The following is a 24,065-nucleotide window of genomic DNA, read 5'->3' on the forward strand; positions in this document are numbered from 1 at the left end:
AGAGCTTTGGATTTCTTGTTTACTTAGATAATATTGTATCTTTCTGGAATCTTTGAAGGAGTTGAAGAATAGTTAGTTATAGTTTTCCTTAGTTATGATATAGATTATTGTAATTTTTATTTGATAACTGTTTTATTATATGTAATTTTGCTATGTTAAAGTTAAAGCCTTCTTTTTTTTGTTTAAACAGAAAAAGGGGAAGTGATGTGGGAGTGTCATATCGATCTGTTGATTTCATTGGCTGAGCAATAAAGAAACTGCTTGGCCCTGATAGGTTAAAGCACAGGTAGGAGGAGAAAACAGAATAGGATGCTGGGCGGAAGAGGAAGTGAGGTCAGACTCTGCTCTGCTTCCAGAAAGACCGGACAGCTCTGCTCTCTGGAGCAGAGACACCATGATGGACGGAGGCTAGAATCTTCCCGGTAAGCGCACCTTGGGGTGCTTACACACATTACTAGAAATGGGCTAGTCCAGGTGCGAGAATTAGCCTGTAAGGGCTAGAGTTCATGGGCCAAGCAGTTCTTAAATGAATACAGTTTCCGTGTAATTATTTCGGGCATGAGCTAGCCAAGCGGCCGGGGTGTTGGGGATGCAGCCCCACCGCCACCCTTATTTCAACAATTAATATCCCTTAATGTAAATGGACTCAACTCACCTATAAAAAGGCACAGAATAACAGATTGGATATGAAAATAGAATCCATTCTTCTTCTGCATACAAGAAACGCATCTCAACCTCAAAGGCAGACATGGTTCAGAGTAAAGGGTTGGGAAAAAATATACCAATCAAGCTGGGCAGTGGTGGCGCATGCCTTTAATCCCAGCACTCGGGAGGCAAAGGCAGGCGGATCTCTGTGAGTTTGAGACCAGCTTGGTCTACAGAGCTAGTTCCAGGACAGGCTCCAAAACCACAGAGAAACCCTGTCTGGAAAAAAAAAACAAAAAACAAAAAACAAAAAAAACAATCAAATGGACCTAAGAAGCAAGTGGGTGTAGCTATCCTAATATGTAACAAAATAGATTTCAAGCTAAAATCAAAAGAGACAAAGAAGGTCATTTCATATTAATCACAGGAAAAATCCACCAAGAGGAAATCTCAATACTGAACATCTATGCCCCAAATACAAGGGCACCCTCATATGTAAAATAAACACTTTTTAACCAGTTAGCTACCCAATAACAGGCTACCACACTAGGAGACATTCATCTGTAAGAAGACAATGCTTGCCTTCCTAGGAACTGAAACAATACAGATTTGGACTGTCCATTTCTGTCTTGATATCCCTATGCTTTTATTACATAGATGTCTTGAAGGACCAACTTTACATAGAAAAAAGTACCAGACAAGTATCCTAATGTCAATAGGATGGTCTGGTCTCAAGTACTAACCATTAATAGAAAAGGAGGCTTTTTAAGAGAAAGTTATCCTGTTATGCTTGGATTCAGCATGGGTTATGGATACCTTATAGCAAACTCTGGGACTTATCATTTATGATTTTGGTACTTGCTCTGCTCCAGCAATGCATGCAGTATCAGAAAAATATTGTATTTCCGTACCTCTAAAAACACAATATAAGACACAAGGAGAAATATGAATGAACCATATTGAGGCTGTAACCAAACATTGACGTATTTTAAAAAATTGTGTCCCTAGACCTATGGCTCATAATCTGCTCTTCCAATTGTTATTAAATGTACTGGAAAACAGACTAAAAGTATTAATTGTTCCTAGATAGTTGGATAAAGGTATCTATGTGACTACATTTTTCCAAATTTTCTAGAATGGCAATGTACTATAATTATTAAAGAAAGAAAACACATCTAGCTTAAGAAGCTAATTTTCACTGAAGATTATCACATGAGAATGAGTGCATAGACTTGCTAACAAAGACTGAACTTTGGTTCTTCTGTAGTGGTTTCCTTTTAAAGCACTCCAGAGAGTTATAGGGGACCTTTGAAATCTAATTCTCAATTTCCTTACCCTATAAAACAACAATAACTAGGCAATCAACTACTACTTACCACATGAGATATGTGTCTTTATGTACTCAGCCCCTTCAAAATAAAAATCAGAAAAAATCAGTTACCTTTGGGTTAAAATATCTACAAGACTGTGGTTGGGAACCTCCGAATAGAGCTATGCGGTAATCGTGTTTCTTTCTTCTAGGCCGGGTGCCACCTGCAAGTTCTTCTCGATCCTCAGGAGACAGTAGATGGTACCTCATTCCACCTGCACAAAATACATGGTTACTCTCCAAAAGCTTTAGGTACTACTAAGTCAGTGATCTGAAAAGTAAAGTAGGGGCTGGAGAAATAGCTCAGAGAGGTTAAGAGCATTGACTGTTCTTCCAGAGGTCCTGAGTTCAATTCCTAGCAACCACACAGTGGCTCACAGCCATCTATAATTAGATCTGAAACCCTCTTCTGGTGGTCAAGGATACATGCAGAAGAACATTCTCTTTTGGCATGCAGGCAAACAAGTAGAACAATGCATAAATAATACATTTTAAAAAAAGTAAAGTAGTTCTTTTTTATTTTAGCCCCTCCCCCCGTAACTTAAATTATTTTTTGATCCTTCTAGTGTTCTAGGAAGAAAGGAGACAGAGGCAGGATAAATGTCTAAGAATTCTCATCTTAATTTACCCACCCTCAGCAATCAATATTACTAAGACTATGTCACTTACTATGTACCAGTGAATTATCTGGTTACTTAAGAGTAGTTGTCAAAATAATAAGTACTGAAATCTAGTTCTCTTAACCTAGTAATCTCTATCTTTTTTTATGAAATAAGATTTTACTATGTAACACAGGAAGCTGTACTTCAACTAGTAAGCCTCTTGCCTCAATTCCTTAATGCTAACAAATGTGTGCCACCACCATCAGCTCTGTTTTCACTGCATATTAGAATCACATAAGAAATCTCTATTCCTGGTTCCTACCACAGTTCAGTTAAAATCTCTAGTGCAGGCACCAGGTATTTGGTGTGTTAAAGGGTTCCATCTTGTCATTTAAATGTGGTTCAAATAGTAGCAGCTTCAGAACCTGGAACTTTTGTTAGAAATGCTGAATCCCACTACCTAAAAGCTACCAAAGCACCATCTGTGTACCTGACAATCCCAAGTTAACTCAGATGTACACAAAACTTTGAGAAGGACTATCTTAGATCAAATGCAATGAGGATTCAAAACTATTATGGATCTTCCTTAATTTGGTTGAGTCACACATCAATAACTTTAAGATGTCATTTTACATTTGAGTGGGAAAAATGGATTGTCTATTAATGTTAGACAATAGAGGGAAAAACTATATTCCCTATCTCATATTTTCTTCTCAACAAGAATTGAAATTTGAAAAAAACCTCACAAATGTTGGAAAGGAAAACTAGAAAAATATTCATTATATAAAATAAAATTACAACGCTATCCTATTAGAAAGATTAAGTTTAGCAACTTCACAAAAAGTAGATTAAGTACCAAGATGCAGTCCACAAAAAATAAAAATAAAGACAATTCTTCAAAATATAAAACATGCTTGAGCATTTCCCACACTCTTTTCTTCAGATTTGCGAGATCAAACAGTTGAGCACAGAGTTTTAAAGGCCCAAACTAAGGTGCTCAGCCTCTCTATACACAGTTCCATTTGTTAGCTCTTAACCGACTCCTGGGCAAAACTACATACTCAAGAAGAGCTGACAAAAATAATAAGCAAGAACACTCAACGATAATACAGACAAGCAGGCAACATAGGTAAGTTCCAAAGCATCAAAATGACCATCTGAGAACAGTAATGATATCACTCTCATTAAATAAGAAATCAGAGTTAAGTAGGGACTCATCAAAATTGAAAATAGTGGAAATATAAAGTTTATAAAGATAAATTAAGGTAAACTCTCAGACGATGACCAGTGTGGGAATAGAACTAAGAAAGACAAAGAACCATGAGATCAATATTTAATGCTGAAGAAACACAGTATTAATAACAAAAAACATAGAAATCAAAGGCTGGAAAAAGAAAATGATCTTTAAGAAATATACACACACTACTGCCAACTTTCAACCACCAGGATTAAATAAAACAGTACACTGATCTTACATGAGAAATTTAAAAAAAGAACAATCAATTTGGCACTAGAATTCTCAATAGCAGTACCAGCATCCTGCAGATGACAGAGCAGTACATTCAATAGGCTAACTGCAAGGCTGTTTTCAGTATATGTGGTTTAACTAGCTTCAATTTTTATAGTGAAATAAATATAAGATTCATCAAGTCTCCAAGTATTTATCAATTATCAGGAACCCTTTATAAGATGTGCTCCATCTAACAGAAGAAAAACAAGGGGAATCAAGAATGAGAGGCCACACCTATAATCTCAGCACTCAGGCAGGAGATTTTGAGTTTCTGGCCCACCTGGGCTTCACAGTGAGAAAAATTTTGTCTCAAACAAAAACAACAGGGGGCTGGAGAGATGGCTCAGTGGTTAAGAGTATTGCCTGTTCTTCCAAAGGTCCTGAGTTCAATTCCCAGCAACCACATGGTGGCTCACAACCATCTGTAATGAGGTCTGGTGCCCTCTTCTAGCCTGCAGACATACACACAGAGAGAATATTGTATAAATAAATAAATAAATACAACAAAAGAGGAAAGAAAATCTTGCATTCAGAAGAGAATAGATTGAAAAGATACTCTAAAATGGTAAAGGAAAGTCCCAGGACAAGAGATGTGTATCAGGCTCAAACTAGAGGGCAAGCAGCCCGTGTAGGAATAGGCAGAAGAAAAGTACTGAAAGGAACATTTTAAAGAATAATGTTTTAAATAATAAAAACAATGGGTTCATTTTATGAAGTGGCATTTTATGAAAGTATTTAGGACTTCTAGATTGAGAAAATTAAAAAAAAAAACAAATGAAAGAAATCAGCATATTATTAGCTCCAGGAAAATAAAGAAATGTCAAGACGGAATACTACTTGGTTAAATAAAAAGGAAACATTATGAACAAAGTACATGAATGGTATTGTGTACAAATTAGAACAGGCCCAAGATCGGGGGGGGGGGGGGAATCTTCACTTTTTCACTATAAAACAAGGGCTGAGGATAATGCCTTTCAGAGGGCTGAGAACCCACACTAAGAAGACAAAGTCTTCAATGGTTTTCCCTGACAAGTGAGTGTGATCCACTGAACAGGTTTTTAGTTTATGGGAAATGTTCATGTGATCCATATATAGATGGGTATGAAGGCAACTTACTTATCACCATTTTAAGGCATTCTGGATTGTCTTGAATAAGCGGTTCAGCTTGTACTGTTTTACTTAGGAAATTCTTCGATATAAGAGGAAATCTGACTTTAGCAAGGATATCAACCATAAATGGCTGGCGATTAGGCTCATCATATTTCAGCCACCTCACTGCAGCATCATAAACCTAGGGGGAAACAGAAGAGTCGAGTTCTGAGATATCAGAAACATTCCAAACGTCAGTTTTCCCTCACACTGAGAAGGGGACAATTACTTATTCTCAGTATTTTGTCCAATACTTGTTTGCATTCCTCAACACCTGACTATACCTCAAACACTTTACACTGCATTAGTGAGCCTTATAAGCAGTATGTCTGCTATAACTAACTACTAATATACATTGTGATGGGAAGGATGTCAACACTGTGATTTTAAGAAGAGATTTATGGGACTGAAGAGATGGTTCAGCTGTCAAGAACACATACTGCTCTTCTAGAGGGCCTGAGTTTGGTACCTAGCACCCATATCAGGCAAGTAACAATGGTCTCTAACTCCAGCTCCAGGGGATCCAATGCCTGGTTTCTAAGGGCACTTGCACATAAGTGCACATATCTACACACATATACATGTAATTAAAAATAATAAAATTCTGTAAAAAGAATGATTTTCATTTATGTCTATGTATGTATGTGTCCCCATGTGTTGGTGGGTACCTTCAGAGGCCAGAAGAGGTTATCATATTCTTTGCAGCGGTGACTCATCTGATATGGCTGCAGAACTGAATTCCTTGGGAAGAGCAGCAAGTGCTTTTAACCACTGAGCCATCTCCCTAGTCCCAAAACTTGTGTGTGTTTTCTAAAACAACAAATTATAGCTTCCTTTTCAGAAGCAGTCACATGATACCGAAAGAAATCTATCCTCAGTAGTATCCCCAACACATGCTCAGGACCAGGAACACAGGTTCCAATCCAGGAGATAAGAGAGCTATCTATTTTAACCTTGTATTTCTATACTGTGAACCAACAGACTTACCTGTTTCAGAAAATTTAAGATACAGAATTCTATATTTAATAAAATTGAATTGCTTTCATAAATAATACTGTAGCATTTATTTAACTACATTGGACAAGTTCAAGTTCATGAATATAATTTAATTTACAAATCACTAAACAGCTCTGACAACTTATTTCATATACATACTCATCTACTACACATATGTTTGAGGTAGATAATAAATTATGGGAACTGAAATTTTAAAGAGATGCCTTTTATTTTGCTACATATTTAGATTATTTTTTGGTTTTTGGCTAATATCAAGTGCAGAACAGATTTAGATTCTCTGCACCCAGTCACTATAAAGCATCTGTCATAACCAATTAATACCATACTATTTTTATATTTCCTTAGTGTTTATCTAGTATTATTTTCCTTCCATTACCCCATAAAGGAGACCACATTATATTAAGTCAGTAAGCCACCTATTTTTTTTTTTTAGACTGTAGAAACTTCTCAGACTTTTCTTTCTTATGATAACCTGAACAGTTCTGAATTCTGGTGAGGTAAACTGTCCTTAATTTCAGTTTGTTTGATGTCTTATCCATTAGCCTAGTGTTATGCTTTTGGGGAGGGTGACCACAGTGATTGGCTTCTATTGCTGTGATAAAACATCATAACCAAAAGCAAGTTGGGGAGAAAAGGATTTATTTTAGCTTCATCTCTCAGGTCATATTCCATCACTACGTAAAATTGGGGCAGGAAACTGGAAGCAAGGGACTGAAGCAGAGACCATAGGGAACTCTGCTTATTGGTTTCTTTCTCCTGGCTTGCTTAGTATTCTTATACATATTAGGACCACCCACCTAAGGGCTGCACCGCCCAGGGAGCTGGACCCTCCTGTACCAATCATCAACCAGGATTAATGTCCCACAGACTTGCCTACAGTCCAGTCTTATAAAGACATTTTCTCAAACAAGATTCCCTCTTTTCAGAGGTTTCTAGGTTTGTGTCAAGTTGACAAAACCCAACCAAACCATGATGACTTGATGTTTTATTACATCAAGTAAGCATGCACTCAATAAGACATCAATGACGACCACCAGCAAGCAGTATCTGTCAGGTTTTCCCAGTATAAAGTCACTTCTTCTTCACCTGCATATAAGCCAGTTAGTTTTGATTTATTTGTATTTTATGTGCATTGTTGTTTTGCCTGTGTTTGTGGGAAGGTGTAAGGATCCCTGGAACAGGAGTTACAGACAGTTGTGAGCTGCCATGTGGGTGCTGAGAATTGAACCTAGGTCCTCTGGAAGAGCAGTCAGTGCTCTTAACCACTGAGCATCTTTCCAGTCCCAAGAACTGGTGTGTGTGTGTGTGTGTGTGTGTGTGTGTGTGTGTGTGTGTGTATCTTCTTTCCTCTTGCTTCTCTTTAGACAGGGTCACTTTACATTCTAACTAGTTTCAGTATCTTGGGCTCAAGTAATTCTTCTTTGGCATACTGCTGTGCCTGACATAAAGAACTGTTTTTCTTTTTATCTAGTCAAATCTCTCAACCTGAAAATTCTATGTTATGAACAACACAGAGCAAAAGAACATGATTTAGTGCAATCTTAATAAATTGTAAATCAAGTCATGCTGGGTTAAAATCAAGGTTCCAGAAGGGCTACCTGGAGGCCCCATAGGATAAATTATTTTGTGACTATTTCCAGTCTCTTATCACCTATCTGTACTGTGGACCTCCTCCACCTCCAAAGCAGCAATGCCTGGTCAACTCTTTTGTACACTGTCCTCTCATCCACAATTAAGGACTCTTATGATTATTATCACACATATATACATCCTCTCATCCTCATCTTGGTCACATGCTCTAAGTTCCCTACCTCATGTAAAGTAATATAAGTTCAGGAAATCTTTTGGGAAAGACACTGATGTGCCTAAAAAAAAAAATAGTTTTATCTCTACCATGCACTCTGTAGTTCAAACAGTTTTGACTTTTTCAATGGAAATGGCTTTGTGATAATGTTATTAAAGAACACATTCTTGGGTGCACACCTTTAATCCCAGCACCCAGGAGGCAGAAGCAGGCAGATCCCTGTGAGTTCAAGGCCAGCTTGATCTACAAGAGCCAGTTCCAGGACAGCAAGACCTGTTACACAGAGAAGCCCTGTCTTGAAAAAAATTTAAAAAAAAAATAAAAAAGACCCAAAACAAAACAACAACAAAACAAAACCCCAAACAAACAAAAGAAAACATTCTTCCTTAATATGAGAATTTTGTTGTCATATATTAAAGCATCATGTAGAAGAAATTGATAAAGAAATTTCTATCAAGAAATATCTAAGAAGCCAATATAGTTAGTTACCTGATCCTCTGCTCTCACAGTCAGAGTGTCCTGGCTGAGAAGTTGTGTTACTCGTTTGACATCAAGTTGTAGAAATTCATCAGTTTTATAAACCTCAGTAAAATGCTGATGAATAAAGTCATCTGCCGTTGCTTTCAGCTCAGGACAGTCCAGACACTCTGCAAGCACACTTATACCTAAGCACAGAGAGAATGGGAACAGAAGACACCGACTTTAGAAAACCACATATTCCCCCAGATCATGAGAAGAATATGCAGGAAAATCTCAAATTTAAGGCTAGTCTGGACTAGAGCCTGATTTTAAAAAAATGTACTATGTGTTTTAGGGAGATGCTGGGGAGGAGATAAAGCAAGACTTGGGAAAAAATTTAAGTAGATCTCATTAATCTAGGTCTTGTTCCAAAAACTTGTCTACTTTTGTGGCATTATGAGGTTGTCTTATGCTTGACAATAATAAGACAGCATCAATTTTTACAAACTGCTCTCAGGCATTTTTAAATCACTTTCTTTTATAAATAAACTTAAAACTAAGTATCACATCTTAAAGATGAGATGATTTTTGTTAGGATTGCACTCAACTTTTGAATTGCTTTGGGGGAACAGCTGCAACATTGAGGAAGAGGTCCATGTAAGCACTAGGCACTGGGCTAGGAGACAGTTCATCACATAAAAGGACTTGCTACCAAGCCTGATGTTCCTGGGACCCACATGGAGGAAGGGAGTCAACTCCCATAGCTGTCTCTTGATACTGGGTGCATTTATCTACAATACATCCAATTAAAAAAAAAACAACTTGACATTTCAATTTATTTTGCTGTAAATTATTATTATTATTTTTTTGTTTTTGTTTTTTTGAGACAGGGTTTCTCTGTGGCTTTGGAGCCTGTCCTGGAACTAGCTCTGTAGACCAGGCTGGTCTAGAACTCACAGAGATCCGCCTGCCTCTGCCTCCCGAGTGCTGGGATTAAAGGCGTGCGCCACCACCTCCCGTGTAAATTATTTATTAACATTCAGCTTTTATTAAACCCTTTTCTTATACGTTACTGATATAAATATATATTTTACTCCCTGTATATATAAAAAATATATATTTTTCATATTTTCCAGAGGCTGGAGAAACAGCTCAGCAGTTACAAGCACTGGCTGATCTTCCAGGGGTCCTGAGTTCAATCCCAGCAACCACATGGCAACTCATAACCATCTGTAATGGGGTCTGATTCCCTTTTCTGGTATGTATGAAGACAGGTCACTCATTTACATAAAATAAATATTTAAAAAACAAGTTTTGCATGTTTTCCATTCAGCTTTTCCCCAATTATTCTATTTTGTTTTGGAGGAAATTTCTCATGTTCTATATAAAGAGGCACAGTACTGTCTACAGGCCAAAGGTAATCAGTCCTCAAGCTGTCTGTGTGCCACCTTGCTAAAGTTACTGTTATGTTTCATGTCTAAATGCTTAAAAGAAGATGAGGGCAAAAAGAAGTAGTAGTCGTAGTAGTTGTGGTGGACGGAGGCAGGGAAGAAGAGGAGAAGTGGGGAAAGACAAATGCTAAAAAAGTCTAAAATATTTACTATCATTCCTTTACAGGAAAAGTTTGGCAAGCCCTCTTAGATTATTTTGGTGTATGAATTTGCAAATAAATATCTTTTGAAATATTAACTGAGTCCCCCCGCCCCATGTTTCAACTTTATGTCGCTTATTAACATGTTATGGGCTGGGGTTTTTTTGTTTTATTTTTGTAGCCCTGGGTGCTTGGAACTTGCTACACTGGCCTTGAACTCACACAGATCTGCTTGCTTCTTCCTTCTAAGTTCTGGGATTAAAGGCACTACTATGTCTGGCCAACACAGCTTTGGGGCTTTCATATTTGTAACATAACTCATCACTATCGACCAATCTGTCAGGGTAGCTGGTATCTTTCATCTCCTTTCTAAAAATGCACTGACTTGATGCCATGGCATTCTGAACATTTATGGCAAACAGCATGCTACTTCTATGTATATTTGCCTGTATAATTTTCTTAAATATCAAATAGACACTGAAAACACAGAAGTGCCTTTATTACCTACTGCTATGACTTTATAAGTATGTTTAGATTTTAGCTTATTAGTAATCTGAGACTTCTAGACAATGAAAGAGAAGGATGGAATTTCTGAGTAAACCCTCTATTACCAATAAACTTTAGAGGGTAGTTTTAGGTTTACACTAAAACTGAGAAGAGAGTTTCCTTAAATTTCTTGTCATCACACACATTAGTCAATCTTCAGCATTATCATTGTTTTAAAAAATAATTTTGTGTATGTATGTTTTGCCTGCATATATATCTGTGTACCAGGTGCACGCAATGTCCATGAATATCAGAGGGTGTTAGACCTTTGGAACTAGAGAGTTACAGATAGTTGTGAGCCTTCATGTGGGTACTGGGAAACTGAATCTAGTTTTTTTTTTCCCCAAGAACAACAAGTGCCCTTAACCACTGAGCCATCTCTCCAGCCCCCATTATTATCTTGAATTGGAGAGGGGAAGAATTCTTTCTAAAAACGCACTCATTGCTGGATTTGAGATAGTTTTAGCACTGAACACAATGGCGCTAAGTGAAGCTAGAGTCACGTGCACATTTGTACGTGCACACATACTTGTTCTTTGTGCAAAGTTGGCAGTATGGGACTATTTCTGAGATGTGTCTACCCTTTTTACTGATCTAAAAATAAAATAAAAATTAATCTCAACTTTCTGTGTGTATTAGCACTAACTCATAAAGATATCACACTTGGGACCTTTCCAGACATCTGAGGCTACTGTTTCGGGCTCCCTGCTTCTGAAGACAGTTTGGTCTTGCCTTTTGCTTTCCTAGTTACAGATCCAATTCTGATGCTGTTCTTTGAGCTTTCTTTCTTAATCAGACTTTGAAAGGTTTTCTTACCTCTTTGAGCAGAGTCCTTAAATCAAGAAAACTAAAAATAAATTTCTTTCTAAAAATATGCTTTGGTTACACTTCAAAGATTCTATTGTTGTGTTATTATCATTTTAAAAGCCTGAAATTTAGTTTTTAATACTTCTTTACAATTATTCAGTTAGGTCTCCAGGTGCTGAAAAAGGTGCTGAAGAAGACAGGTGCTCTCTGACGCTCATTTCTTGCCTCACTGCCCTGCTGGGGGCAGGCCCTATGCTTCTTTCCTTCCAGAAGTTCTATGCTTTTGGTTGCTGGTGATCAGTATTTGTAAACACTCCAGGGGAATAAACTTGTACTCAGCCTCTGATCACAGTACAAAACATTCTGTGTTATCTATCTAAACAAGTTTGTTACTCAAATCCTACTTTTTCTAAGCCCAACTTTTCAGGTATGGGCAATTTTATAAGTTATGTATCATGGCTTCTCAAATTCGCTTTCTCTTTAAAACAAGCAGTAATCTTATTTTTCTGGGCATGGTCGCCCGCATCTATAAACCTAGAACTCAGGAGGCAGAAGCAGATGAATTTCTGTAAGTCTGGAACCAGTTCTGATGTACAAATCGAGTTCCCAGGCCAGGTAAGGTACAAACCCTGTCTCAAGACAAACAGCTCATTTTGCCACCACTAAAACAACTAACCAGGATATTCTTATTGATGAAGTTAGAAGTTTCATGATACAATAATCTCAATAGTTGGAGACTAAATGACACAGAAGTCATTTTGTGGGACACTTCATACACAACCATAGTAGGATAGAAATAGTAGTTTGCTTGTTTTGGTAACCTATCATACTCATCTCTAAGAATTTTATGTTAATTTTTTGTGGTAAATACATGTGACAAAATCTACCACCAGTCACATTTAATATACTCATGTCATCCTGCTAGCTCCACCACTTTTATCACCTCAAACCTAAGCCCTTGATGTTTAAAGATATATCACCAGGATATATCTAAAGAACATCTTAGTTCATGGGTGAGACTTCATACTCAGTTTGAAATTGTCTTGAAGGCACAAATGACTTTTCCTTTGCAGTTTGTTGACTGTTTTGCTTCTTTTATTTGCTCCTGGAACTCCTGCTTCATATTAGTGCCCTGTTTCTTCCTCTCATGGCTCTTTCATCTTTCAGTAATGGCTTCTTTTTATTTGTAGTATTGTATCATGAGATAAGTTTCCCAATTGATCTTTAGTTTGAATTTTAGGGGCATCTAACTTTACTGTTCAATTTGATTAAATGTCAAGACTGGAAAGTCACCCATTCAAACATCCTGTTTTATTTTATTATTTTGGTTTTTCAAGACAGTTTTTCTCTGTATAGCCTTTACTCTTCTGAAACTACCTTTGTAGACCAGGGTGGCCTTGAACTCCAGAGATCTGCCTACCTCTGTCTCCTGAGTGCTGGGGTTAAAGGTGCAAGCTACCACCACCTGCCTATCTTTTCTATTTTTAATTTTTGTGGGCCCCTGGTCTCCCTTATTCCTGGGGTGCATTGGCGGGGACAGTTTGTTATCAGTTAACTAAGCTTCCTGTGTGTTTCCATGCTATCCCTGCCCCACCTGGATGATTAGCTACAGGGAATCTTCTCCATTGTTAATATGGTAATTTCCCACCTCTCTGGGCAGAGAGATCTTTGTGCTGCTGTTAGGTAGATAAGGACTCCCCCAAGTCTGAATAAATGGCATTTGCTTGATCTCCTATCGAATGACCCTGGTCTCTGAGTCTTGTGTTCAATCTCCAGGCCCTTGCTGGAACTCGCATTCGGTACAGCTGCACGTGAACTGTACCGAGGGTGTAACACCGAAATCGGGTGTTACAAATTTTTTTCTGTTTCTTACATTAAATTTGTCCCCAGGAGTGTGATTTTTCTGTCTCTCAAACTGATAGGTTTCCTTGAACTTTGTATGATTTTGTTTTGTTATTTTGAGACCAGGTCTCACTATATAGCCCTGGTTAGCCTGAATGAGCTATATAAACCAAGCTAGTCTTGAACTTCTCAGTATAGGGTTATAGGTGTACATCATTATTTCTGATTGAATTTTGCCCAATCAATCAGTTGCGATAGATTCCCTCTTAGCACTTGTGAAAGTTAGATTGGCAAGATAGTTTGTGCAACAGAGAAGCAAAAGGAAATCTTAGGCAGAAGTTTTTTAACTGTTTGTCAGCGGCAGCTATGCTCAGATTCACACAGAAAACATCAGTAGCAGGTCCTCTCACCCTATCTTTACAAGTTACCGAGAGACTGTAAATGGCTCAGAGCCATTGTCCCCCTTTTTTTTTTGAGAGAAAGCCTCATTCTGTAGCCCAACTGGCCTTGAAACAGGGGTAACCCTCCTACTTCAGCCATCATGCCTAGTTGAAGTTACTGTCTCTCTCCCAGGCTTAGGCTCTGAAACAGGCTCCTTTCTAGGCTACTGGGGTATCCTTTCTTTCTCAGCTTTGTTATTCTCCCCCTCCCCCCCAAAAGAAATTAAAAACTAGATAAAAGCCGGGCGATGGTGGCGCACGCCTTTAATCCCAGCACTCGGGAGGCAGAGGCAGGTGGATCTCTGTGAGTTCAAGACCAGCCTGGTCTACAGAGCTAGTTCCAGGACAGGCTCCAAAGCCACAGAGAAACCCTGTCTCGAAAAAACCNAAAAACCAACAACAACAACAATAAAAACTAGATAAATAGAGCCGTAAATTATTCAGTGCTGTAAACTACAATACAGAAATGGACTCTCAGTCCAGAGAATGCCTGATACATAGGACAATAACAAGCACTGTTTATTCCCTAATATAGGGTCTTACCATGTTGACATATGGCTAACAAAGAACTTCCATTATGCTTACTCCACAGCTATTTGTCCTCCTATTCCATCAACTGCAGTTTCTTTTTTTTTTTAATTTATTTTTATTTATTATGTATACAATATTCTGTCTGCATGTATGCCTGAAGGCCAGAAGAGGGCACCAGACCTTATTACAGATGGTTGTGAGCCACCATGTGGTTGCTGGGAATTGAACTCAGGACCTTTGGAAGAGCAGGCAATGCTCTTAACCACTGAGCCATCTCTCCAGCCCATCAACTGCAGTTTCTTTTCTGGATACCAGACCAGTCTCATTTTTATCCCTTTTGCCTGACTTTTACTCCTTTCTGCAATTATCCTGTTTCCTTTTAGACAGCCTTCCAAGTTTTTTTCCTCCCCAGGCTCACAGTATGTGTGCCAGAAGGAGTACAAAGTGCCCTGAGGGAAAAAGAATAAGAAAAATTGGGCCAGAAGAAGTCCAAAACATTTTCAGAAGCCCTTTGCCCAGCCTTCAGTTTCCTGGCATCAGCATCCCTCCACTAGTGTTGAGCAGGTTCCAGGCCCCTCTGTTTCCTTGATTCTACTCTTTCTCTACGTTTCCTGGACCTTTGGTCTTCCCTTTCCCTAAAGCCTATGGATTAACAGTATGCGTAGAGAAATGTAATTACAAAGAGCTGAGTGCTTGTTTGCCACCAGGAAGGATCATCTCACAGTAAAATGCATACTATACTGAGAAATATCTGAGTTACTTTCTCTGTTTCTTTCAAGGACAAATTGCTTACCTGAGCAATAGCTTCAAATGAAGATCTACAGAAGCTCCTCAACTAGTACCTTAATTTATAATTTCTCTGTCCCCTAGTACAAAACATATTTGACAATGGAGAGACAGCATGGTGTACTAAGCAAGCATCAGAATACTCAAATTCCACTTTAGTCTACTCAGGGAGTGACCACATCACTTCAGGGAAGTTCATAAACCTGACCTCAAATTTTCTCAGCACATTATGAGCCCTATAAGAGAAATGTTCATGTTTTTTCCATATAAAACTACTATGATATTCTTGTTGTTGGTCTTTGATGAATGAAAGCCATTATAAAAGTCATGTTACTGCTGGGCATGGTGGTGCATGTCTTTAATCTCAACGCCCAGGAGGCAGAGGCAAGTGGATATATATAAGTTCAAGGCCAGCCTGACCTGCAGAGCAGTTCCAGGACAGTCAGAGCTGTTACAGAATGAAACCCTGTCTTGAAAAACAAAACAAAAAACAAAACAACAAACAAAGAGTCCTATTTAATTTTAGAAAATAGTGACACAGTATTTATTGAGCTAATTGCTACCCAGGCTAGTATGTGCTTCTTTTTAAGTTCCTTTTAATTTTATCAGTAAAAATATTTCAATGAACAGTATCTTTAAGCCTAAATGAAGATTCTTACCAATATGGTTTTTCTTTATTTAAATACACAATGAGGACTTTTTTTTTGAAAAAAAAAAAAAAAAAAGCCAGGAATTTGGTATTTCTTACCAAGACAATTTGAAGCATCAACTTGTTCCTTCAAAAAATCAACACACATTTTCTTCACAGGTTCAATCTGGTACTGATTTGCTGCATCTAACAAAGACTGGACATTGTTGCTATTCACGGAAATTCTGTAAATTAAACGGAACATTAATTTCACACTGTAGAATATGCTCTATGACATATGATCCCTCCAACTCCTCCATTACAGCTTTTTGTTCTAAGGAAACAGGAGCAAATTAATTTTGTCACAACAATGCTTTTCTGTGGCAGACCCCAATCTTACTCCCCCAAACAGGATGATTCCTAACTCACCTCGCAGTATAAGCAAATTCCACCAGTTGTTCAATAATATCAGGTTCAGCATCTTTGAGTTCTACTTCAAAGGACTTAGATTCAAGCATGTTAGCTGAAGGAAGAGAAGACACATAAATGACCACCAGCAGCACCCACAGGTCTAACTAGGAACTGACATATTCCAGGTTATATTAAATACAGAAGACATTAGGACAGTATCTCTGGAGGGAAATACATGCAAATCAACTCTCCGTGTTAGTGGCACCCCTTGAATTAATCTAAGAGAATTCTCAAGTGCAAAGAGAAAGACATAAAATTAGATTTTGTTTTCTCCCAATCCTAAAAGAATTCAGTGTCCCTCTTCTCTTATTTCCTCCAAATCCTCAGAGGTAGGTAGGACAGCAAAGACAAAACTTGAGGCAGATATATTGTTTAACTTGATCACACGACAAGAGATAGGTATCATGATGTACACCTGTGATCTCAGCACTTGGGAGGTAGAGGTAAGAGGATCACTCAAAGCTTCAAATCCTCCCCACCCCCGGCTACATGGCAAGCTCCTGTCTCAAAATCAATACAACAAGCCTCATAAAAGAATACAGGACTTGGTTCCAGGTCTCAGCTAAAATAAAGGCTTCTTCCCATTACAGTGTGCTACATTTTCTTCCCCTCCAGTCCTTTCGAGGCATAAACTTGTTAGATACAATGCCAAGAGATGTATCTGTTACCATGATTTTCTACCTCAGGTGAAGAAAACAAACCCTGGACATTCAGGCAGAAACTACCTTTTATACCATCAAAGACATTGGGCCCTTGGAGCTAATGAAAGAACACTCTCTTACTTACCTTTTGATGGTCATCACATCTGACCATTTTCATTCTCTTTACTGTTCTATAGCCTTAAGTTCTAAAGAGCTTTAAAAATTGGAAAAAATATTTTTATTTAAACTCTACCTAATTCTCATAGAAAAAAAAAAAAAACAAAAACCAAGCCAGTAACAGGTTTTGCCTGAAAATACTCACTTGTGAACATTAAGTTAAAAAAGTGACTGGCTGCAGCGAGGACAACGCGGTGAGCAGGGATCTTCCTTTCCTGGACCGTGAGGATCACGTCACACAGCGTTCTCTGGTGAGACGGAGAAAAGCATGTGAACAGCAGCTCCCTGGCTCTTGCTCAGCAATATTAAGTTTAACAAGGTAGGAACCGACCAAAAGCCGTAATGCCTCTATCTACTTTCTACTTAAATTCTTCTTTCCACACACATATTTAGCAAAGACTAACAGAGTTGCTGTCAGACAATATCAAAATTTGGTACTATAATCCCAACAGTCAAGAGGAAAATAAATTAGTATATCTATCATTAAAAACAAGTCTCCCGAGCTATGTGTGATGGCCCACAGCTGTCAAGAGGCTGAAGATAACAACTTTGAGGCCAGTCTGCGCAGCACAAGGAAATTCTCTCACCTCAAAAGAAAGTTGTCTACCAATGATTCAGGGATGTCAAAAACTTTTTTTCCTAGTATAAATTCTGAGGCCTTTATTGTGAGCTTCCTGCAGGGAAGAAGGATTAAATGATATGATGGCATATACAAATAATAATTTTTAAACATTGTAGTCTATACTTGATTTTCCTAAATCATCAGTGCTGGTAAAATCCAGAGTAAAAGTAGCTGCCGAGAGTTCTGATGAAAACAGAAAGGATTAGGAACACAGAGTGGATGAACTGATTGCCCCTGCACTAATCTTCCCTTAAACAGCTCCTCTCACAAGCACCCTGCTGACAGGAGATGGAGGGCAGCCATTTCTAAACTCTAGGCTGCTAAAAGAAGGTATGCCTACAACAACTTAAATTGCTGGAAAGAAAAAAAGGAATACTGAAAAAATATCAAGGGTTGTCATAGATGACTTTTAAAGAAAAAGAAAATTCTGAAGGGGTCATCGAATAATAAATTCACAATGAAGCTAAAAGTATTATATGCAGAGCTCACAGAAAATTTGGTGCCTACCATTGGCAACCAGTGTCCTAACCACTGGGAGTAAGGCAAGCAACACATTCTGAGTTTTTTGTTCTGTCTTAAGTTTTAAAATGTTTATGGTGTTTACTTCCAAGTATGTCTGTGCACCAAATGACACCTGAGGGGTTCAGATGACAGTGTCAATTCCCTGGTATTGGGATGGTTTTAAGATGCCATGTGGGTACTGGGAAGTGAATCTGGGTCATCTGCTGAGCCATCTTTCCAGCCCAATATTGAGTGGTTTTTAAATCTTGTTACAAATCTATTAATAGTTCAGGAGCTTAGCAGATACAGTGTTTGTTAATTTTAAATATTTTTCTAAATGACAAATATTTTACTAATATAATATTGTTTTGGACAGCTTGAAATTTCCTATTGTGTATTTAGTTAGCTATTTTTGTGTGCATACACACATGAGGCGTGTGGGTCAATGCCTTTATACAGAGGCCAGAGAAGGCTAACAGGTGTTGTTCTTCCTCACCTTCCACCTAAGTTTTTTGAGACAGTCTCTCAGTGAACCTAAAACTTGCTGTTTTGTTAGGCTTGACTGGCTAACCAGCGAGTTCTCAGGACCTGACTCTCTCCACCCTCTGCTGGGGTTACAGACACATTTGGCCATGCCTGATTTTTTTTTTTTAATATTCATTTATTTTGTATACAATATTCTGTCTGTGTGTATAGCTGCAGGCCAGAAGAGGGCACCAGACCCCATTACAGATGGTTGTGAGCCACCATGTGGTTGCTGGGAATTGAACTCAGGACCTTTGGAAGAGCAGGCAATGCTCTTAACCTCTGAGCCATCCCTTCAGCCCCGCCATGCCTGATTTTCTGTGTGGAATTTCCCAGCAAGGGTTCTTACCCATTACACCATTCCCCTAGTATTACTTTATTTTGTGAATAAAAATCCAAGTAAGATGCTAATAGTTAGGAAAAGAGAAATGAGCCCCCAAAAGTAGACTAAAAGATAAAAAACTTCAATTTTACAGTCTATTTCAAGATTTGGTAAATAAGTTTTGTGGACCAGTGCTTAGAATCATATGCAGATTGATAGCCCCTAAAGCTATGGATGGTTCATGTCTGATCATATGTGGAGAAGGTACAGAACAGGCACAGTCCTTAGGTGATTTGCCATATACCATACCAAAACACACAAAGTAGCAAAACCAAACCAGAGTCACATTCAGTTACACCACCAAAAAATGAGCTAGTTACACGGACTAGAAGCAAGGTGGAGAGCAAGATGGAAGGCAGGAATTAAAGAGGAAGACAGAACATCAAGCAAATTGGTGTATCAGATAACAGAGCTCTCTCTCACAAAGGATGGATCTTTGTCAAGTGATAGGAATTTCCAAAAAATGGGGATAACCCAAAATATAAAAAAACATTTCCATGAAAAAGGAATTTTAAGTTGAATGAACGTTGTCTGCTGGTAGTTTCTGAGTGTGCAGCTCAGTAAGACCACTATAACCCCTAGGGTGAAAAGGGAGGAGTCATTTGTCTCCCAGTGGCACATTTATTTAACTGTACCGCAATGAACTGATGTTTCTAAAGGAGACGGGTAATATGAGCTCATATCTGATACCATCAATTAATGAAGAGGTATATCCACAAACAAGACAGAGAGAGACCCAAGTCCGGAGAATGACAGTTATAAGTGAGCTAAAGAGAGAGAAATCTAAAATAAAAACAAACCAAAACACTCAACAAAGGAAAAAAAACCCAAAAACAACAACAAACAAAAAACACGAATGGTGTGAGAGGTCCTTCTATCTATGTGTTGTTTGTATTGGTTAATGATTAAGAAACTGCCTTGGCCTGATAGGGCAAAACTTAGGTAGGAGGGAGGACTGGACTGAATGATGGGAAAAAGAAGGGCAGAGTGGGAGACACCATGGAGCCGCCACCACCAGGATAGATGTGCTGAAACTTTGCTGAGAAGTCACTGCCATGTGGCAATACACAGATTAATGGAGATGGGTTAAATTAATATGTAAGAGTTAGCCAATAAGAAGTTAGAGCATGAGGTTGGAGAGATGGCTCAGTGGTTAAGAGCACAGCCTGCTCTTCTAAAGGTCCTGAGTTCAATTCCCAGCAAAGATCTGTAATGAGGTCTGGTGTCCTCTTCTGGTCTACAAGCATACAGCCAGAACACTGTATACATAATAAATAAGTCTAAAAAAAAAAAAAAAGGAAGTTGAGCTAATGGGGCCAAGTAGTGTTTTAATTAATACAGTTTTCTGTGTGATTATTTCCGGGCTAAGCTAGCCGGGAGGCCAGGATAAACAAGCGGTTCCTTGCAACACACTAACATTTGACAATACATACTGACTGGTTAAATAAAGGGGGGAAAAACACCTTTAATTTCTTCTGGTCATTGCCTCCCACATTAGTTATATTTCTGCATTTATTATCCTCAGCCTTAAAATTTTTAGTCTTTCATAAGCAGCACGTTTCCATGTGGCTGCTATGGTTTGAATCCTCCCCTCAAATCGCATGTTGCATTTTAATGGCTATTCTGACTGGTATTAAGAGGGTACCTTTGACAACAGGGAAAATGGCAGTGGTAGTTCCACAGCAGGCCTGGAATGGGGAGCTGTTGTGCAGTGAACAGCTGTCCAAGAAAGATATTATTTGCAGGGTTACAACTCAGACTCATTTCGTTCATGGCATAAACTATTAGGAAACACTGAAAATGTTACTAAGATGGTTAAGAGGACCTCTTGGGCACAGTTTATAGCCATCTTTTTAAAGTAAGCATTTCAAGGGTCCTGAAATAGAAGCAGTGTCAGTGCAAATGAAAGCTGTGGAGCCTAATGAAGACAAACTCAGGAAGTTAAGTCTGAAGAGACCCTGGATAAACCAACATATACAGTATCTGCTATAAAATGGAGATGAAATCAACTTTCCCAAAAGGGCAGTGCTGCTCACTGGCTAGTTTACAGGAGCACTACAGGATGAGGCTGGGCTTGCTATTAACATTCAAACAAATTCAAAGAAGAGGAAAAGGCTAAGCCTTTAAATTTCCAAGCTGGAAAAAGAGAGGCTATCAGAGGAAGGCAGGAAGCACTTCTGACTCTGGGGAGAGGAAAAAAGCTCAGCTGGAAACTAAACAGGATGGAATCATGGGGAGAAAGAAGGAGCAGCTGGATACCAAAATCCACCAAACCTTGTTTTTAAAGATGCAATTAGATACTGAGCAGTGCTTCAGAGCTAATGACAACAGCAACACAACGGATCCTGTTAGTGTTATAAGCTGTGGGGGCTGGATGAGGGTGCTCACCGTAGTTTGCATACTTGGAGGTTTGTTTCCCAGCTGGTGGAGTGTTTAGGAAGGATTTCGAGGTCTGTCCTTGTTGGAGAAGGTTTATCACTGGGAGTGAGCTTTGAGGTTTCAAAAGACCACACCAGGCTCAGGCTCCCTTTTCTCTGTCCCTTGCCTGTGGAAGAGGATTGTAAGCTCTCAGCTACTGTTCCAGTGCCATGTCTGCCTGTCACCATGTTCCTTGACATGATGATCATGGATTAACCCTCTGAAACTGCAAGCAAGTCCCCAATTAAATGCTGCCTTGGTTATGATGTCTCTTTATAGCCACAGATATAGGGAAGACTAAAAATGAAGGCGTTAAAACTTGTTTACTTAATCTGAGAAATATAATCCCTTATAAGTCTCTTGAAATTTCAAATGTTTTATTAGACTGTAGAATACAAAGTTGTTTTTTTTTTTAATTTTTCTTTCTACCTCGTATTGTAAACTAAAAGGTGTAAAAAAAAAAGTATGACTTGGGGGCTGGAGATGGTTCAGTGATTAAGAATACTTGCTGCACTTCCATAGAACCCAAGTTCGGTTCCTAGTAATTAACTTTAGGAAGCTCACAACCTCTTGTAACTCTTGTAAGCAAATAAACTTCCTCTTATTTATAAATTACTAGATTTGTAGTAGTGTTTTACCACAGCAGAAAGCAGACTAAAATAGTGACTTAGCTTAAATTCCCACTAACACAATTTCTATAAGGCTTATTCTTTTATAGTTATTCTAACATGTTATCTGATCTATGCTATCTTTAGCTATGATATGGGTTATGCTTGTCAAAATAAATTGCTGCCTTAGTTACTGTTCTATTGCTGTAAAGAAATACCATGACCAAGGCAACTAAAAGAAGAAAGCACTTATTGGGAGCTTGCTTACAGCTTCAGAGGATTAGTCTTTTAGTTCTTTATGAACATGACAGCAGACAGGCATGGGGTTGAGAGCTTATATCCTGATCCTCAGAACTCATGCAGATGCTGGATGGGCATTGGTTTGCCTATAATTCCAGCCATGGAAGGTGGAGACAGAGCCAACACAACAAACTGGCTAGAGAATCTAGCAATAGTCACAAACTCAGGTTTTAATGAGAAACCCTTCCTCAAGGAGTAGGTAGAAAAGGTATTGATGGAGGATGATTTCTGACATCAATCTTGGGCCTCCACAAGCACTTATCAAAATACATATGTACACACACACAAAATGCAAGAAAGACACTACAGATAGTGAGTAAGAGGAACATGTCTGCTGCTCCTTTGTTATAAAGCCTGGAAAATCCAAACATTCAGGAAAGATAAAGCTTTAGGGATAACTGCTAAAGGTGACCCTTACCTTGATAGAACCATAGGCCTTAAAGGCATCTGTTACATTCTCTAATACAGATGAAGTAAAAAGAGGGAAGACTCCCTCAAAAGACAAGAGTTACAGATGGAGGAATTCCATCTCATAAGAGGTTAGGCTCATAAGAGACACCCAAGGTGCAGAGTAGTCAGGAGGAGCAGAGCTGTACAAGACGCAAGGCGACAACCTGCTCTGCACGACTACTGGCTGCAAATGAGGGTAACTGCTCTCAAGAGGAGGGAAGCTCCATCACTAGAGAGAACTTGGACATCAGTCAGGGATACAAAGTTCAAAAAATCCACTAAGCCTCCAATATACAGGATAAATAACAGTTAAAGAAAGGAAAGCCAGGGAACCTGGGGGCTGATTCTAACTATCTGGCAAATTTCTAACATTCTGCACAAGAAAAAAGCATGTATCTATGTACTCATAAGTGGCTTTTAGACATAAAGCAAAGAAAAACCAGCATACAATTCACAATCCCAGAGACCCTAGACACCAAAGGGGGCCCCCTAAGAGAGACATACATGGATCTAATCTACATGGGAAGTAGAAAGAGACAAGATCTCCTGAGTAAATTGGGAGTGTGGGGATCATGGGAGACAGTAGAAAAGGAGGAGGAAGGAAGGGAGGGGAACGAAGAAAAATATATAGCTCAACAAAAACAATTTTTTTAAAAAAAGGAAAAAAATAACTGTAGCATGATTAATAAAAACCCAGAGACAGAAATTAGGGTTCAACCTGTAGGTCTGAAAAGCAAAACAGCCAGTTACTGGCTCTTTCCTCTACCTCAGTCTGAAATGGCAATCCTGCCTCCAGAAATCTCAGAATGAGACTTTCTGAGAGCTGTCTCCTCTTGTCTTTTTTTTTTTTTTAATTACTCATCAACCAAACTTTATTTGGCTTATTAAAAATTTCATATGAAATAAAGGCCAGCCACTGAAAACAGTGCTATATTAACATCCACAATGCCCATTACCAAGATTTAAATGCGAAGATTCCCTGTAAGGTGCCACTACTACTTTGCTTTAACAATACCTGAACGTGTATTCCATCACCAAACAGCAATGAGTTCCGGTGTTACCATCCGTGACAGTGGAGGTACTCGGGTGTCTCCGCTCAACACGGGGTCGGCTTCACATGGCTGTGGACCGCGTGCTACCCCTCACCATACTCCTGACGACCAGCGGCCTGCACCGCAACAGCCTCGAGCCGCCCGCATCTTTGCCGCTCACAAAGCTCACAAATGAGGGCCCAACAGCGAAAG

General features: G+C 38.8%; 1 protein-coding gene across 1 annotated transcript in view; it reads right to left on the minus strand.

Moving 5' to 3' along the window:
* Klhl7 (kelch like family member 7) overlaps nucleotides 1–24,065 on the minus strand; it is a 53,376-nt gene that overhangs the window by 17,922 nt on the left and 11,389 nt on the right. Inside the window, exons 2-7 of the mRNA XM_050126601.1 lie at nucleotides 17,161–17,263; nucleotides 16,156–16,249; nucleotides 15,847–15,971; nucleotides 8,586–8,761; nucleotides 5,243–5,417; nucleotides 2,087–2,229 (exon numbers count right to left, since the gene is read on the minus strand). Coding sequence (XP_049982558.1) covers nucleotides 2,087–2,229; nucleotides 5,243–5,417; nucleotides 8,586–8,761; nucleotides 15,847–15,971; nucleotides 16,156–16,249; nucleotides 17,161–17,263 — 816 coding nt within the window. The remainder of the gene's footprint in view (nucleotides 1–2,086; nucleotides 2,230–5,242; nucleotides 5,418–8,585; nucleotides 8,762–15,846; nucleotides 15,972–16,155; nucleotides 16,250–17,160; nucleotides 17,264–24,065) is intronic.

The sequence above is a fragment of the Alexandromys fortis genome, unplaced genomic scaffold, assembly GCF_014885135.2.
Source record: "Alexandromys fortis isolate MF-2015 unplaced genomic scaffold, M_Fortis_MF-2015_v1.1 scaffold_245, whole genome shotgun sequence".
Lineage (NCBI taxonomy): Eukaryota > Metazoa > Chordata > Mammalia > Rodentia > Cricetidae > Alexandromys > Alexandromys fortis.